A 19,035-nucleotide genomic window follows, 5' to 3' on the forward strand; every position below is an offset into this window, starting at 1 on the left:
CATTTTGCAAAAGTTTGTCGGAAACCGCAAAACCCTAAGAAAAGGACTGTAAACACTGTGGATGAAGAACCACACCCGGAAGATTCGGTGAATTTCCTCGAGCCGGCAAAACTCTATGAATCAGATTACAGTAGCGGAGAGGATAATACGGTTGCCCTAAATGAAAATGACATAGAAAAAATTGAGCCTCTCAGCATGCCCATCAAAATTGGTAATATCACTACTACACTGCTCGTGGACTCCGGGAGCCCATGCAGTATTCTCAATCGTTCACTCACGTCGCAAGTGGTATAAAGCAGTCCTGGCGCCTTTTGAATCTAAGAAAAGGCTTCTCCACAACTCAGGAATTTCTCGAATGAGCCAATTCACATCAAAGTAAAGATACATTCCTCAATCACAAGCAACGGGTGGACATTCGACTCAGCAACATTCACAGTCATTGCAGACGGTCTCAAATCCCTAATTGGCCGAGACTTGTTCGACTAACTAGGTCTAGCTGTGACACAACCTTCATCACTCCTCTTCGTCAGAATTCAAAGAACAAATCCCAAAAACTTTTCCAAATTTTGTATCCCGTATTGGATCCCGTAAGAATCAAGTAGCTAAATCTAACTTTCACAAAAAGTTTCAACCTAGACATCAGAAAGGTAGACGTATACCAATCAATCTGCAAGACAAACTCAATAATGGACTTAAAAAATTGCTAGACAAAAAACATTTAATAAAACTTTCTAGTTTTCCCGACAAGTGTTTCATATCACCAATAGTTGTCACGGTAAAGAAAGACCAATTTTGTAAACTTGCGTTGGATTTCAAAAAATTAAATAAAGCCATTCATAAGAATAAATATCAAATGCCTAATATCGACTCACTTATTGAATCTATTTCTCAACAAATTAGTGCTCCTGCGCCGTAAGACAGAAGATATTTTTCTACGCTAGACCTGAAGTACGCATACAGTCAATTGTACTTGGATTCCAACACCACAAACCATTGTAATTTTAACATAATAGCGGTGATATGACCGGCACATACAGATTTCAAACGGATTTTTTGGGTTAACAGACAAGCCGGCAGAATTCCAAAAAGCAATGGGTTATACTCTAATTGGTATAAAGAACACATATTTTTTTCTCGATGACATTTTGGTTGTAAGTAAGGGGTCAGAGGAAGAACTTAAAAACTATGTCATGGGTTGTCTTAAACGGTTAGATGACGAAAATCTTCGAATAAACTTCTCAAAATGTCATTTCTCAAAAGTAGAAATCGTTTGGCTAGGATATCATATTTCACAATCGGGTATCTCGCCCATCAAGAGTAAAACGTCTGCTATCTTAGCGTTCGAAGCTCCAAAGACCTTAAAGAAACTCCGTTCTTTTCTCGGCTCGGTACATTATATTGGAAAATTTATTCGGAAAATAGCTCAAATTAGTCATCCCCTCCGCCAATTGCTGAAAAAGTATCTAAGTTTTTCTGGACTAAAGTGCACAACAATTATTTTATTGAAATAAAGAATCGCATCGCGAACGTTACGGAAAAAAGTTATTACAACCCGCAACTCGAAACACGCGTAAAATGTGACGCGTCTCGCTCGGGTCTAGGGGCAGTGCTCGAAAAATTGATAGTTGATTGGTGGAAACCAATCGTGTTTACATCCAGATTTTTATACTTCTGTGAAGAACGATATAACGTTAATGAATTTGAACTTCTCTGGGTTGTCTGGTCTATCAAATATTTTTAAAATTACTTCTATGATAAACACTTTGCGGTCATTACAGATCACAGAGCTTTGCTTTCTATGTCAAAAGAAAACCATTCGAATAAATCTTTTAACAGCCGATTAACTCGCTGGATTGATCGTATACTTCCATTTCAATTCGACATTGAACATTTACCAGGTGTAAAAATGGGTTTAGTGTACTATATTTCAAGACATCCGAATCAAAAAGCTAAAAAAAGTTTCTGCCTATGACGAGGATTTTATTGTTGCAAAATTAAAGCTAATCTCTGCATCTGTTAATTCACTTAATTTAAACAACTCAGAACCTGCATCTCATTTACATAAATTGATACAAGCACATGATCCTGCACATGAAATCACACCTAAATATGAGGCTATAGATAAGGCAATAAATTTAATTAGCACACACGCAGCACGCGTACACAAGCATGGTTATTACATCTCTCTCGCACCGCGAAATCAAGCTACAAATACTAATCGTAAATTGAGTAATTCAAAATATGCATATCTCCTGTCCCAAATGCCAATTAACACTTCATTCGCTGGGCGAAATACAATTTATTGTAAACAATCATTCCAAAATTGGAATGAAAGATACCTCGCAGAGCGGGAGACTCAGTTCACTAAGTCTAATTTCCCGCCAATTAGGCAACATTCCACAAATAAATCTAAAAGTCACAACCCAAAATTAGCATCGGTGCTTTTCGCCTTAAATCATTCTGCAAATCATTTGACTAGTTCTCCTTCAACTAAATTCTCAAAACTGAACCATAAAGTAGATATAAATCATATCAACACAACAACCTACAAGATGTCTTCAAAGAAACGTATCACTAGAGTTCGTTTCAATGATGCCTCTCAAAGCGCAATCTCACTCTCAACGTCAGTGACCTCCTTTCGCGCCGCAAATCAAGCAACAAATTCCGCAAATGCAACTCGCGCTGCGAATCAACAGTTAACTCCTCCAAATGCAATTCGCGCCGCAAATCCGCTATTTATTTCAACTCCGACATCCCCAGCTTTATCTTCAAATATCAGCACACCTCTCACACCAAGTCCCCAGGTCCCGACCTTTGACCAGATTTTCAGCAAAATATTTAGCAAATCATTGATCGCCTCGCTCACTAGTAAAGACGCTTTATTAAAGGAAGTACGCGCTTGCATTCTTATTAATAACGAAAGTTGTCTAAAAGCCCTCAATCCGTACATACACTCATACTGGAGAGATTTCCAAGTACGATCCGGCTGCGTTTGCGTCGATGAAAACCTGGCGATACCAAATGTATTGCGAGAGGCCTTGATTGAAGACATACACGCAAGCCACCCGGGTACGTGGGGGATGATCTGTATGGCCATGCATTGCTGGTGGCCATATATGAACCGGGAACTCGTCGTCAAAGAGACAGAGCGCAAGTCCCGCACTGCTGTTTGTAGGAACTTGAAATCTGTAATTCCCGCTAAGCATTTCAAAACTCATATACCATGTGTCGAACCAGATCAAGAATTGCAAATTGATTTTGGGGGACCTATCTTTGACGAAAAAGGTGCTGAAGTATATTTCCTAACTGCTATAGACCGATTTTCTAAATATCCGACTGCATGTATATATGAAAAGGCCAATGGGCCGAATGTTCTCAATTTTTTGGACATGTATATTAAAAATCATGGAATACCCCACTCCATTCGACTGGATCAAGCGAAATGTTTAGTTGGGAATCAAGTAAAGACTTTCTGCAATAAGAACAACATTCAAATTATTGAAGCTCCAGGTAATGATCATCGTGCTATAGGCTTAATGGAAAGATTAATTCAAACAATTAAGAATAGATTGGCAAGTATAAAAAAAGAAAAATCAGTAAATAACACTTTCCATGTAAGACATGCATTAAAGATAATCATTGATCAATTGCGAATTTGAAAACAGAAAACAACAAAGTTCTCGCCATTCGAAGCACACTTTGGTTGTAAGCCTAATACCCCGCTGAGCGTAATCGCTACTAAACAAAAATTGTCTAATTTCTCTTACGAAAATATCTTTAATCATTTTTTAGACGAGGCCACAGTAACAACCGAAGCAATCCGTCCCGATGATAAATGGGTAAACGGACACCGCTGTGACATTGACGTGGAACTTGGGATGACTCGTGCAGCGCGGGACGCAAATGCTCGGGAACAGGCGAGTACGGACTGCGAGTCCCGTTTCATCCGAACAAGCTAGCGTAGACCAATACCAGTGACAGACCGAACAGTGCAACCCAAACTGGCCCGCAAAGTTCACGGAAAGCGCAGCCCGAAGAAAAATTTGAGAGCCTATATGAGGTTTTGGCTCCAGGATCAAATAGACTGAAGGTTAGCCCAACAACTTCAACCATCAAAGAGCCTGGCAAGCAAATCGTAACAGTTCGCAATAGTGATATTGCAAAATTTGGAGCGGCGCAGGAGAGACAATCTCCACTAAAGGTATATGCAAATAGAAGAGGACCACAAACGTGGGAAAAATTTAGTGGAGGAAGAAATTCAGTCGCAGATCAAACTCTACAAGCTTAAACTTAAAGGCGACAAGAAAATGAAACATAGTAAACGAGATCCGGGCAGCGGAGTGTCGTCATCACGTTGCAATAAATCATGCACGATGCGAGGGCGCATCCCGTAAATTCACGATTTTGTCGCCCTACGAAATCAAACTGCAGAGCCTCAAACTGATTTGCCAAGCGAGTTAGTGATTCCCGCACAATCGGCTTCTTCTTGGCATTACAACAAGTGGACCCAGAACCACCACAAGGCAAACGAACCTCGGACCGTAATAGACGAAGCCCATCATTTTTTGGTTTCGTATCATCTTCGGACTCAGCAATTACAGCTCCACCCGAACGCTCACGCCGAGCGGGGGATATAGAGAATTTCCAACCTCCTTCGGCATCAGTTGTAGAGACTGTTCAACACATGGCTCTACAACAATCTGAGGAGTGCAACATTTCTCCGGTAATCGGTGAAGTTTCGCCTCCTGCACAACAAGTGCAACCTCTAATTGATCAAGATGCCCCGACACTGATACGATCAATGACAGTCTGGAGGCAGAAAGTCAAGAACTACAAGAATAATTTTGGTCATCACTAAAACTGTATAAACTGCTGAATTCGTATTTGTAATGGTAGTTTATTATTAGTTATGATAACCAGCAAATATGTTGTTATTATCTATTTAACCGGGGACCAAGTCAAGTACTAATTTGTAAATATTGTTACTAATTATATCAAATTATATCAGATTAGATCAAATTATATCAATTTTTCTTTTGTTGCAACAGAGGGTATGTGATACACGGGAATACATTATATCCCATTTAATTATTTGATGCAGTAAAATTTCATACGATGTATTTTTTTAGTTCATTTTGTTTGCCCTTCATTATCATTTCTTATTTTGTTCAATTTCTGTCTCGTGATTCTTGCAGTACATCCTTTCTTGGTTTCCGGCTTCGTGATCAGACATGCCTAATCACACCTTCTTGTTTTGCTTATAAGCTCTTGAGCTCATACTTTCAGTTTTGCAATTCATTTTCAGTTGATATCTTTCTTTGCAAACTCGCTCCGCAAGTAAGCGTAGAATAATTAAGTCAAGATTTCGCTCCGCGAATTACAATTTGGAAAGTTGTAAGCGCACCCGCCTCGCGAGAGACTATTGAATTTTAATAAAGTACGACAGCAGGTAATGACAAGAAATTTAGAAATTTACCCTACTCTGAGGGGGGGGGGGGGTTGAGAGGGACAGAAGATTGAGTTGAGTGGCTTTAATACTCAGATAAAATATGCTTCCTGATTGCAGCTTCCTCTCCACTCTGGTGTTTCTGCTTCCAAATGAAGACAAGGAGAAAGTCAATTTCATCATGTCTCTTTTCCTCACTCAGGTGTTCAATGTTGTACTCATCAGTGGATTTGTACCCATCAACTCTGTACAGGTCAGACAAACACACAAAACTAAACAAGAAACAGACAAAACCATCAATAACGCTTTCACCACACGAAATCAATACATTTGAAACCAAACAGGTTTATGCACCGTTTATTTTCCTTTTTTTTCTAAAATTCTCAAGTTTAGAAAAACTGAGGTGATGAAATGGATGCAAGTAATTATCGATCAATCATTTACAAAACACGCTATCAAAATTTTTTCAAGATAACACTTCAAACAATGTCTGTTTGATCATAAAATTATCTCTCAAAATCATTTTTGGGTGTCAACTAAAAACCTGTATTGATGCCTTTACTGACCAGCACCGTTTCTAACATTAGTAAAAATTAGAATCACTTTCTGTGCTCTTTGTTCGTTTGAAGAATGCGTTCGATAACATGAGCCACCTTAGCTATTTTCAAAACATAAACTGCAGTTTCTGAGCAAAATGGTCAAATTTGTAGAATATTATAGATAATTGGTCATGATAAGTTGTGTATTGATGTGAGAGAGAGAGAGAGAGAAGTATTAATCAATGTTTCAATTGGCGGCAAGATTTGTTAAAAATCAGTCGGTTTATATAGCATTATGTTCCCGCAATCATAGCTTAATGGATGTGACATTCTCAACTGGAAGTGTAACTTTTAAATCAAAAATCGGAAAGTATCAGAAGCCATTCTTGACTTCCTTCACCCCTCCTTTCGGGTTGGGTGTCACCTAAGAGAGCCGCGCAAAACCTAGCGTGTTTTGTTTTCCCTAACCCCTTGGTGAGGACATCTGCGATCTTGAGGTCAGTTTGCAAGTATTTCAATTCTAGCTCTCCCCTTTCTACAAGCTCCCTTATGAAATGAAGTTTAAGTGCAGTGTTTTGTTTTTCCATAGTGAGTGGACTGCTTGCTGAGCGCTATGCATGCCTGGTTGTCAACGAAAATCTCAATAAGTTTTTGCACCTCAACGTTTAAGTCCTGAAGCAGATCTCTCAAGTGAATGGCCTCCTTTGTTGCCTCTACTAAGGAATTCATTTCGGCTTCTGCCGTTGATGTAGCAACACATCTTTGAACCTTTGTTGACCAGCTGACAATGGCTGAGGTACTACTAAGTTTGAAACAATATCCTGAAGTGCTTTTCCTATGGTCTAAAATTCCCGCCCAATCGGCATCGGAGAAACACTCTAAGGTTAACTTGTCTCCCCTCCTAAAAACTAAACTCTTTGACTTAGAACATTTGAGGTATCTCAAAACTCTTTTTCCGGCTTTCCATTGCTTTTCCCCTGGGTTCTCAACAAAAGAAATTAAGAAATTTGCTGCAAAAGCAATGTCTGGTCTATTTGAGCAAGCTAAATAATTCAAGCAACCCACTAACTTTCTGTAATCAAAACTTTTCATGCGCACTTGCTCTTCACTCCCCTCCTGAGGTCAGTCTTCTTTTGTTAGTTTTATTTCTGCAAGTGGTGTCTCGACTGATTTGCAATTTTTTAGTCCAAATCTCTCTATCAGCTTTTCAATATACTGTTCTTGGTTGATTTCAATTGAATTTTCCTTTTTCACAATTTTCATTCCAAGAAACCAACAAAGATCCCTACAATCACTTATTTTGAAATCCTTAGACAGCTCACTCTCAAACCAAGCCGAGACGTTTTCCTGAAATTTACAGCTTATTATATCATCTACCCACAAACAGACTGCGCCTTGAAGTTGTCTTTCACTTCTATTTATGAACAAACAATCATCCTGAACCGAAGATTCAAAACCTTTAGCTACCAAAAAGTTCCTAAATGTCTGATACCAATTCCTTCCTGACTGCTTAAGACCGTAAAGACTTTTCTTCATTAAACAAATAAGAGGTTTTCCTTTGTTGTCTAATTGCTCAAAACTTTCTGGTTGTTTCATGTAAATTTCTTCAGCTGTAGGTGCATTAAGATATGCCGTTTTTATATCCATTTGTCTTATTTTTGAACCATTTTGAACAGACAAGCTCACAATTAAACGAATTGTTGACAACCTAGTTGTTGGTGAGTATGTCTCATGAAAATCCTTCCCTAAGACTTGACTGTAACCTTTGGCCACGAACCTTGCTTTGAATCTACTTATCTCCTCCGTCGGACCATATTTAACTCCAAAATGCCATCTACTACCCACTACTTTTGCTCCATTATCCTCAACTAGATCCCAAACCTTATTTTCGCTTAGTGAGTTATTTTCGTCCTGCATTGCCTTTCTCCAGTTGTCATTCTTGAGCGCCTCTTTTGCGTTTTTAGGTAACATATTTTGATCAACAATTTCACTTAAAAAAACTATTTCACTCATCTCTTTGTTTACCTCATGTTCTAGATTTATCTGTTCATTCACTCCGAAGTAATAGTTGTTCTCGTCGAACCTTGCATTCCTTGTTTTTTGAACCCTAAGCTCACTGCGATCGTTTTATATTCCTATCAGAAAAGATCTACTATCGAGTGCATGACCTAAAAAAATTCCCTTCTTCGCTTTTCTGTCTATTTTGTTTCTGAACTGTTTCTCTATGAAAGAGTAAGCAACACAACCGAACACTTTCATGAAACTAAGATTTAGTTTCTCGCCATGCATGGCTTCATGAGGGGTTTTCTTTATTGCAGAATTATAGCAAAAATTTTTCAAATAGAACGCCATGTTGAGCGAATAAGTCCAATACTTTTTCTCTAAAGAAGCCTGATCTCCTAAACATCTAGCAGTTCCTACAGTGACGTCCCAAAGTTTTTCAATTTTACCATTTTCTTGTGGCGTGTACGCCGCAGATTTCTCAAGCCTGATTCCTTTTAGCCGGGCAAACTTTTTAAAGTCGCTAGATATGTACTCTTTTGCACCGTCTGATACTAAGGTTAAAGTTTGGCCTACATCTGCACAAAATTGTTGAAATTTCTCTAGAGTCTCGTCCTTTGACTTCACAAAGTAAACCCTACAATATCTACTGAAGCTATCAACAAAACCTATCGCGTACTTGTGGTCATCTACAGCTTCGGGGGTAATGGGCCCTAAGATGTCTGTGTGCACAATGTCCAACACTGCTTGTGCTCTTGTTGTGCAATTTTTTGCTATTGGTTGTTTCTTAGCTTTATTCAACTCGCAAATCTCACATACATCTACCGCACTGTCGCTGATACGCATTCCTTCAATGTGTTCAACTAGTTTGCTAAGGTCCGTAAAATTGTTATGACCCAATCTTTTGTGCCACATTTTTAAGCTAATGGATATTAGGCAGGTTTCCTTGCAAGTTTTATCAATCTCACTAAAGTCCCAAATGAACAAATTTTTCTCCTGCCTAAATGGGTACTCAACTCCGCTTTTGTCTATTATGCTTAGTTCTGGTCCTATCAAAATATCAGCTCCTGCTTCTCTAAGTTTACTAATTGAGACTAGACTGTGTGAGTTTTCAGGTATAAACAAAGCGTTCTCTAAGATAATTTTGCTATTAACCTGATTACTATCCTTAACTAAAAATGCAACTGTACCTCGGCCACAAATCTCAGACTCTGTTTTGTTTGCGTTCTGTACTTTGCCCGAGAAACTATCATCGATATCGATAAACATTTCCCTGTTGTTTATCATGTGACTTGTTGCTCCCGAATCTAGCACTAGTCCTACTCCCTCATCATCAACTGGGCATAAAAAGAAACTGAAGTATTCTTCATCTTTTGCTAAATTCTGTTTCTCATTTCTAACGCTTCGCCTGGCATGACTCTCAAACTTTTTATTCTTACACTCTGTAGCTTTGTGCCCAAACTTATTGCAATTGTAGCATTGAATTAATTTGCTGGTATTAGGCTGTTGGTTATGTGGCTTATTATTTGAGCGACAGAATTTTGCAATATGTCCGAACTTGTTACAGTTATGGCACCTCTTCTGCTTTGTTAGGAAGACACTTTCACTTGCCTTTTTCCTATCACTCTCTATTCTTCGCTCAGTGTCGAAGTTGATCAGATCTCGCTTCAACTCATCAAGTGATTTATCCTCACTACCGTACTTAACAAGTGTGACAAAATTATCAAATTCGTTCGGCAGACCTTTCAGTAGAATTGATGTAAACATTTTTTCACTCAAACCCTCGTTGACTTGGTTAAGGTTAAATTGTAGTTCCTCTGCTCTTGTTATATACTCGATTAAACTTTCGTCGTCTCTTTTAACAAGGCTAGTGAGTTCGCTTACTAACTTTTGTAATCTAGGTCTCTCAAAGCTGCGGAATCCCTTAGTTAACACATCCCATGCTTGAGCCCCATCTCCTTTATATGGCCTAAGATAAAGAACTGACTGCTTGTCTAGCGACGAAACAATCTCATACCATATGTGCATTTTTTGTCTTTAAAAATTTCTCTCCCTTTATCTATAGCTGCGTCTTTTTTGGCTCGTGAAGCGTTAGGGCGTGTAGATGGGACATAATCTTCAAATGTACTACTACCATCAAGTACCTTGTACAACTTAAGGACAAAAATGCGAGCTTCAAATTGCTCCGAAAAGTACAAAAAGTCTTCTTCTTTCCCGCTGAATTGGACACGTTTGTTCTTATCACTCATCTCTTGTCTAACCAGACTATCAATTCAAAGCAAAAATTAGTCTCTCTAATCAATTTATCAATTCAACACTTTTTCACTCGTTACTTTCATACAAAAACCAACTCTTTGGAGAACTAGGATTAAAAGGTCGGAAAACAAAAGGTCCTACACGCACACACTACCCTCTTGTCTATGTCATTACTGGTCACTAAGAAACGGCCAGGCCACGTCCTTACAAGGTTCGACTGTAAAAGGATCCTCTATGTCGGGTGTTATCCTTAGCGGAACCCAGGTTGCAATAACTTCACAGACTCAAGGGCAGTCTCTACATGTATCGCCCTTTATTAGCATGATTATTTCTCCAAAGTTATTATCATTTTTCAATCAATTTCAACCATATTTGTAGAGTGTCTAAGTTTTGCGCTGCTCTACAGGTTTATTACAATGTTTTAAAATCAAAATCTGAACGATATTCAGCAAATCAACGCTTTTTCAAAAAATTAACGGTGTTCGAGTAGGTTGCGCTTTTTCAAAAAAAAATGTCCGAACGGTATCCGGAAATGCACGCGCGTCACAACCAATAAGCTACCTTTTAGGAAAGTAACTTTTTACAAGTTTAGAACAATTAATGTTTTCAATCTTAGTTTGGCACTTTGCCGGCACTCAAACAGACTCCTTCAAAACTAGGGCCTGGAACTTCACCCTGTTGATCCTTGCTAGCTACTCTTTTCGGACTCTTTGCTCTCTCTCTCTCTTTTGCTCTCTCTTTTTGCTCTCTTTTTGCTCCCTTTCTGGACTCTCCTTTGCTCTCTCGTTTTGGCTTTCGTCTCTTTGGCCCTTTCTGGTCTCTTTGGCAGTGTCTTGTCCCTTTGCTGTTTTGTCTCTGTTTTTGTTTGGCCGCCTTGCAGAAAAATTTTTGTGTGCAGCTGTGCGTTTGGCTGGGCACAGTAACCTGATAAGTTGTGTATTGATGTGTGAGAGAGAGAGAGAGAAGTATTAATCAATGTTTCAATTGGCGGCAAGATTTGTTACAAATCAGTCGTTTTATATAGCATTATGTTCCCGCAATCATAGCTTAATGGATGTGACATTCTCAACTCGAAGTGTAACTTTTAAATCAAAAATCGGAAAGTATCGGAAGTCGTTCTTGACTTCCTTCAGGTCAAACAAACTTAGAAAATGGAGAAATTTGAAACTGGTACGAGAAATTCGAATACTTTGTGAGTAAATAAAAGTTTTGGGTCAACCCAATTAATGATGATACTATGCGAAAAACCTCACAACAATATACCTCGAGCAGACTTGACAATAGCTAAATTACCTGGAAACGAAAATTTTTTCAACAGATTTGTCTCTGCTTCTTGTGAAAAAACATTCCAGTGGATTTAAACAACATTGGTGTAGTTTCTAGAAACAGAATCATAGAATCTTAAGAAAAATGAGTTTAAAAAATTGAAAAACGTTTTTTTTATTTTTTTTTCATTTTTCAATCTATAAAATTTAAGAGCTTCTTCTTCACTTCTTCACTTCTTTGGAAAAGAGTTTTCTACATATGTACGCAAACAACACAAACTAACTGTCCGCTTTAATTAGAAACAGCAGAAGAAAGTGATTAGACCGAATTATCACACAGTATCTAGAAACTTGGCTACAAAAACGTTAGAAGATTGAAGGAGAACAACTTAATCCGAATTCTGCATAAGAGGAGTTTGACAAAATTTCGATGGAAGCTCTACATGTTTCTGGTGTATTTGGTTAGATAGATGAAGTCTCAAGGAACAAGGGGGAACAGTAAAATTTGTTTAAAAAAGATGCCAATTCAGCGAACTCCTTGTCTTCAATTATGAACGTTTTAAACGCCTCCTATCTTTTCCATCTAATCTGAGCTGCAGTTTTGTGGTAAAAATTGGTAAGAACAGTGTTACATTTAGCAAAAATGGGTTTATTAAGAGAAAGATTATCCGAATCGTATTAATTATGACCAAATTAAAAAATATATCTGTTTATATTTGGACCAAACAGCTTAGTGACTATCGTACATAGAAACGGGACAACATCGGAAGAAAACTGAAATTATTTTTTTATACCAATGAAACTTGTTTGCTTTTTCCGAAATACGCTCTTGCGAAGAACTAAACACAGATAAAAAACATCAGTTGTCGGATGGCTACATTCAAACAAGCTGGAAATAAACCAATCGAAAAGTTTTGAAATGTTTTTGGAAAAAAAAACGAGCGGCAACATGAAAACTGCCTATTAGATAACTGTCATCTTTTAAATACTTAAGATCATTGACTCTCACATGACATTCGAAGAGCACATAGAGTCTGTTTGCAGAAAACTTCAAAAAATTTGTGATAATTTGTTTCTCTTTTGGCCCGATTTATGAAGTCATGCAACAGTAAAACCATCATTTTGTTTTTATGGAAGTACTACTGTCCGAGTCTTTGAGTACGGACTTTTTTATTTTTTATGTACCACACTGGGACGTCTACAAAAATTGAGCAATTGCAAAAATATTTCTTCGAATAATGTTCTTCAAAAAAAACCTTATGACTCAATGTATAATTTTTTTTCAAATTCAAGTTTTTAATCGTTAAAACTTGAAACATTTCCTCTAATTTAGCCTGAAGTGTAATTGCAGAAATTGTAGAAATGAATGAAATTTTGAATGTGGATTGTAAACATAGCTACAGGGCACGTTCTAAAGCTGCACAGCTCATTATTTCAAAATCTTTGAAGACTAAACTGTTAACAATGTCACCTGAAGATAGGGATCGAGATTTATTGAACTTTATCTTGCAAAAAAGGTCTTGACAAATGCTGACAAAAGACTTCGCGTAAAATTGAGAATCTTGTCAAACGTATCCAATTTAGTTTGAGATTGCAAAACAGTGTAATCAAAGAACTTGTGTTCAAGTAACCTGTTCATTTATTTATGATCATGGTTAATCCGTTTCGTTTCATCATTTGAATGGGAGAAATTCAATTAATTCATTCAATATTGACTAAACAAAAACCCTGTTGATCATATAGTTCCTCTCCCACTGAGTGGGTCGGAACAATTATGTTTCAATTGTCTAAATGGATTGACTGGGCTGTTACGTGTGCCAATCTTTCAGGTTCCAGTGATCACACAGTACTGTTTTCTGTCCACTTTCATCACGTGGTTCTGTCTCCTCTTCTCTGTCATTGCACTTGCAGCCCATCATTCTCCAGGTGTCGTATACATCGTTCTAATACTCCTAAGCAAAGGGTTTAGCCTAGTCACTTTGCCACTTTGCTGTTTTTGGTAGGACCAGTTTTTGACTAGCTTTCATGGGACGTCTTGATTTTTAAAGACAAAACATGCTGTTGTTCATATGTTGTTCAGTCCCATTTTGTGAGCGTTACCCTATCGATTGCCGGCATTCATGAAACAGTACTTCTAACTGATTTGACTATTGAGATTGAAAAATTGAGTATTGAGTTGACTATTGAGTTTCGGAAACTATGCCATTTGAAAAAGATTTCTTTCAAATGGCATAAACTTCAATACTGTGCCCAAAAGGTTAAACTTTTTTGCAATTTGTACCCATTTTTATTTCAGACTGGTTCGATTACTTCTCTTATGAACACCAATACAACATCTACCATCTATTCTCAGCTGCTGCCAAATATCTCTTGGTGCCAGTACCCCGTGTGAACAAACTACCCCACCATTCACGGAACTCAAAGTTCATCGAAATGGACTCCAAACTAAACACGGCAAAAATTTTGAGCGAATCGAACTTGAAATGTTTTGAAAAATTTCGCCAATTAGAATCACAGATAGCTGAAGTAGAGAAACAATTGACTCAAATAGATATCGTGAATGCTGTTCTCACAGAAGCTAAAGTGGAAATGTGGAGATTCTGTTTGAAATGCGTGGATAGAATAGTATCAGTTTTGTTTCTAGCTGTTAACTTAGTAGCGTTGAAGCTTGTTTTACCATTTTATATGCCATAATAGAACAAATCTTTAACTCGTCACTAAATTCTCAGAAAAATAAGTTTTCAGTTTCATCATTCTTTCTCATCGCTGAAAATTGTCGATAAAGACCCCGCTTGGGGTAAACAATTCCCTAAAACCTCTAAACAGTTGCGGAATTGAGGAAGAATTTATATCACCAAAACTTAACATACATTTAAGAGTTGATGACGAAATTTGACCAAAAAAACTTCTTCAAAATAATTAATTTATAAATGTCGATTCATTTAGAGTGTTAAGAAATAATTTAGCGGTTCAATTTTTTGCAGACTCTTACCAGGGATGAATTGGCATCATGAATGATCGAATACTATTTCTTGAATCCGTTAGCAAAATCCAGTTTATACACTTAGTAAATGGGAAAGAGTGATTCAAATCGGATTTCTTTAATGCTATCGTAACGGAGAGAGAGGACAACGTATCTAGAGTGGTTTGTCGAACACTCCTTCAACGTAACCTTGCAAGTGCGATATTTGTCTAGTGTGAACAATCCCGACAAATGCGCACTATTGAGCCTTCCCACTGAGGTCTTAGAAGAGTTCTATTGGACCATGTCAAGTAGATGGCTGCCTCAGATTCCAGGAAGTGGCCTCCCGGGCCGAGGTGTCAACGCTAAGAAACTCAAAATTATGTAAAATTCGCGTTGAATGCGTTGAATTTATGTAAGATCAACGCTTGAGCGTAGATGATACATAAAGTCAGCGCATTCAACAACATTCTTACATATATTGTGTTATTTTAGCTTATAACCGACATAAATTGCGTTGTTTTAGCGTAGATCTTACTTATTATGCGTTGAACTTAGCGTAGATCTTACATATTTAGCGTTGAATTAAGCGTGGATCTCACATAATTTCAACGCAATCAACGCCAATCTTACAAAGTTTAGCATAGATCTTAAATAATTTGCGTTGATTTTAGCGTATATCTTACATATTTTGCGTTAAATTAAGCGTATATCTTACATAAATTCAGCGCATTCAAAGCCAATCTTACATATTTTTTGTTGAATTTAGCGCAGATCCTACATCATTTGCGTTGATTTTAGCGTAGATCTTAATTATTTTGCGTTGAATTTAGCGTAGATCTTACATAAGCTCAACGCATTCAACGCCAGTCTTACATATCTTTTGTTGAATTTAGCGCAGATCCTACATCATTTGCGTTGATTTTAGCGTAGAACTTACTTAATTTGCGTTGATTTTAGCGTAAATCTTAATTATTTTGCGTTGAATTTAGCGTAGATCTTACAAATTTTTTGTATAGATGAGGAATTGAATTCGCGAACTACTGATTGCTTTTGGATATTATCAGAGTTTGTGTTGGTTCCGCGACCAGAGATTTTTTAACGAACTTGAAGCCATATTTTTGATAAAATTGATTAATGATGCATTCTGATTAATGATGCGTTGTGGTTATCGACTGATGCTTGTTGTTTTCTTTATGCTTTCAAAGTAAGGCTTGCAGATAAATGGCGGTTGACAGATAGCAGTCAGAGTTTCCTGCACATAGTATAACGCATCTGGACCTCGTACTCGATCCATTTGAATACTGTGCAATTGTGTTGTGAGCGGAACCAGAGGACATAACGTATCTAGAGTGGTTTGTCGAACACTCCTTCAGCAAAACCTTGCAAGTGAGATATTCGTCTAGTGTGAACAATCCCGACAAATGCGCACTATTGAGCCTTCCTACTGTTGTCTTAGAATAGTTCTATTGGACCATGTCAAGTAGATGGTAGCCTCAGATCCAAGGAAGTGGCCCCCGGGCCGAGGTGTTGACGCTAAAAACGCAAAATTATGTAAGATTGGCGTTGAATGCGTTGAATTTATGAAAGATAAACGCTTGAGCGTGGATCTCACATAAATTCAGCGCATTCAAGAACATTTTTACATATATTGTGTTATTTTAGCGTAAAACCGACCTAATTTGCGTTGTCTTAGCGTAGATCTTATATATTATGAGTTGAACTTAGGGTAGATCTTACATATTCAGCGTTGAATTAAGCGTGGATCTCACATAATTTCAACGCAATCAACGCCAATCTTACTGACTTTACTTTGAGATGAGCGTAGATCTTAAATAAATTGCCTTGAGTTTAGCGTAGATCTTACATATTTTGCGTTAAATTAAGCGTAGATCTTACATAAGTTCAACGCATAAAAAGCCAATCTTACATATTTTTTGTTGAAGTTAGCGCAGATCCTACATCATTTGCGTTGATTTTAGCGTAGATCTTAATTATTTTGCGTTGAATTTAGCGTAGATCTTACAAATTCATTGTATAGATGAGGAAATGAATCCGCGAACTACTGATTGTTTTTGGATATTATCAGAGCTTAGATTGGCTCCGCAACCAGGGATTTCTTAACGAACACGAAGCCACATTACTGATAAAATGGATTAATGATGCATTCAGATTTGTTATGCGTTGTGGTTATCGACTGATGCTTGTTGATTTCTCGCTAGCTTTCAAAGTAAGCCTTCCAGATAAATGGCGGTTGACAGATAGCAGTCAGAGTTTCCTGCACATAGTATAACATATCTGGACTTCGTACTCGATGCATTTGAGGACTGTGCAAGTTGGTTTTGAGCGGAACCAGAGGACATCACGTATCTAGAGAGATTTGTTGAACACTTCTTCAGCGAAACCTTGCAAATCGGATATTTGTCTGGTGTGACCAATCCCAACAAATGCGCACTATTGAGCCTTCCCACTGAGATCTTAGCAGTGTTCTATTGGACCATGTCAAGTGGATGGCTTCCTAAGACTCAAAGAAGTGGCCTCACGGGCCGAGGTGTGAACGCTAAAAAACGCAAAATTATGTAAGATTGGCGTTGAATGCATTAAATTTATGTAAGATGAACGCTTGAGCGTAGATCTTACATAAAGTCAGCGCATTCATCAATATTCTTACATATATTGCGTTATTTTAGCGTAAAACCGACATAATTTGCGTTTTTTTTAGCGTAGATCTTACATATTATGCGTTGAACTTAGCGTAGATCTTACATATTCAGCGTTGAATTAAGCGTGGATCTCACATAATTTCAACGCATTCAACGCCAATCTTACATAATTTTGCGTTGAATTTTGGCGTAGATCTTACATATTTAGCGTTGAATTTTAGCGTAGATCTTACATATTTAGCGTTGAATTTAGCGTAGATCTTACATAAATTCAGCGCATTCAATGCCAATCTTACATAATTTTGCGTTGAATTTTGGCGTAGATCTTACATATTCAGCGTTGAATTAAGCGTGGATCTCACATAATTTCAACGCAATCAACGCCAATCTTACAAATTCTACGTTTAGTTTAGCGTAGATCTTAAATACTTTGCATTGATTTTAGCGTAGATCTTACATATTTTGCGTTGAATTAAGCGTAGATCTTACATTTTTTCAGCGCATTCAAAGCCAAACTTACATTTTTTTTTGTTGAATTTAGCGCAGATCCTACATCACTTGCGTTGACATTAGCGTAGAATTTAATTATTTTGCGTTCAATTTAGCGTAGATCTTACTTATTTATTGAATAGATGAGGAATTGAATCCGCGAATTTTTGTTTGTTTTTGGATACTATCAGAGTTTATTGGTTCCGCGACCAGGGATTTTTTAACGAACACGAAGCCACATTATTGAGAAAATGGATTAATGATGCATTCTGATTAATGATGCGTGGTGGTTATGATGCTTGTGGTTTTCCTGCTAGCTTTCAAAGTAAGCCTTCTAGATATATGGCGGATGACAGATAGCAGTCAGAGTTTCCTGCACATAGTATAACACATCTGGACTTCGTACTCGATGAAATTCAGGACTGTGCAAGTGGGTTCTGAGCGGAACCAGAGGACATCACGTATCCAGAGTGGTTTCTTGAACACTTCTTCAGTGAAACCTTGCAAGTGGGATATTTGTCTAGTGTGACCATCCGACAAATGCGCACGATTGAGCCTTCCCACTGAGGTCTTAGCAGAGTTCTATTGGACCATGTCAAGGGGATGGCTGCCTCAAACTCAAGGAAGTGTCAACGCTAAGAAACGAAAAATTATGTAAGATTGGCGTTGAATGCGTTAAATTTATGTAAGATGAACGCTTGAGCGTATATCTTACATAAAGTCAGCGCATTCATCAATTTTCTTACATATATTGCGTTATTTTAGCGTAAAACCGACATAATTTGCGTTAATTTTAGCGTAGGTCTTACCTATTTTGCGTTGATTTTAGCATAGATCTTACAGATTTTGCGTTAAACTAAGCGTAGATCTCACATAATTTCAACGCCAAAAGTAAATATTTTGCGTTGAATTTAGCGTAGATCTTAACAAAATTGCGTTGAATTTAGCTTAGATCTTACGTATTGAGCGCTGAATTAAGCATAGATCTCACATATTTTAAACGCATTCAACGCCAATCTTACAAATTTTAGGTTGAGATTAGCGTAGATCTTAAATAATTTGCGTTGAATTTAGCGTAGATCTTACAAATTTAGCGTTGAATTTAGCGTAGATCTTACATTTTTTGCGTTGAGTTTTGCGTTTACACTACATTTATTTGCTTTTTGATTTTTTATTGGGGGGCTTACGTGGGATAGGGGAGAAATGGTATGCGTCTGGAGCGTGAGCGCAGTCTAGGGGAGTACGTGCGGGATGAAAAGTACGAGGGGGTGAGGTGAGGGGGGCGGAGTCTAGGGGAGTACGTTCGGGAGAATTGGTACGAGGGGTGAGTGGGGGGGGGTTAAGAGGCGGGGGTTATGTGTGGGGATGGGGGACTGGGTACGTGGGGGTACGTGAGTGGGGGGGGGTTGGTTTA

At 37.9% G+C, this 19,035-nt stretch overlaps 1 protein-coding gene across 1 annotated transcript in view; it reads left to right on the top strand.

Annotated features, from left to right (window-relative positions):
- The window catches only part of LOC142342366 (neuronal acetylcholine receptor subunit beta-3-like), a 33,753-nt gene extending 19,478 nt beyond the window's left edge, over nucleotides 1-14,275 (top strand). The window contains exons 6-8 of the mRNA XM_075393668.1: nucleotides 5,567-5,699; nucleotides 13,337-13,433; nucleotides 13,804-14,275. Coding sequence (XP_075249783.1) covers nucleotides 5,567-5,699; nucleotides 13,337-13,433; nucleotides 13,804-14,201 — 628 coding nt within the window. The 3' untranslated portion in view covers nucleotides 14,202-14,275. The remainder of the gene's footprint in view (nucleotides 1-5,566; nucleotides 5,700-13,336; nucleotides 13,434-13,803) is intronic.
- The last annotated feature ends 4,760 nt before the right edge of the window (nucleotides 14,276-19,035 follow it).

The sequence above is a fragment of the Convolutriloba macropyga genome, chromosome 7, assembly GCF_964194025.1.
Source record: "Convolutriloba macropyga chromosome 7, txConMacr16.3, whole genome shotgun sequence".
In the NCBI taxonomy this organism is placed as follows: domain Eukaryota; kingdom Metazoa; phylum Xenacoelomorpha; order Acoela; family Convolutidae; genus Convolutriloba; species Convolutriloba macropyga.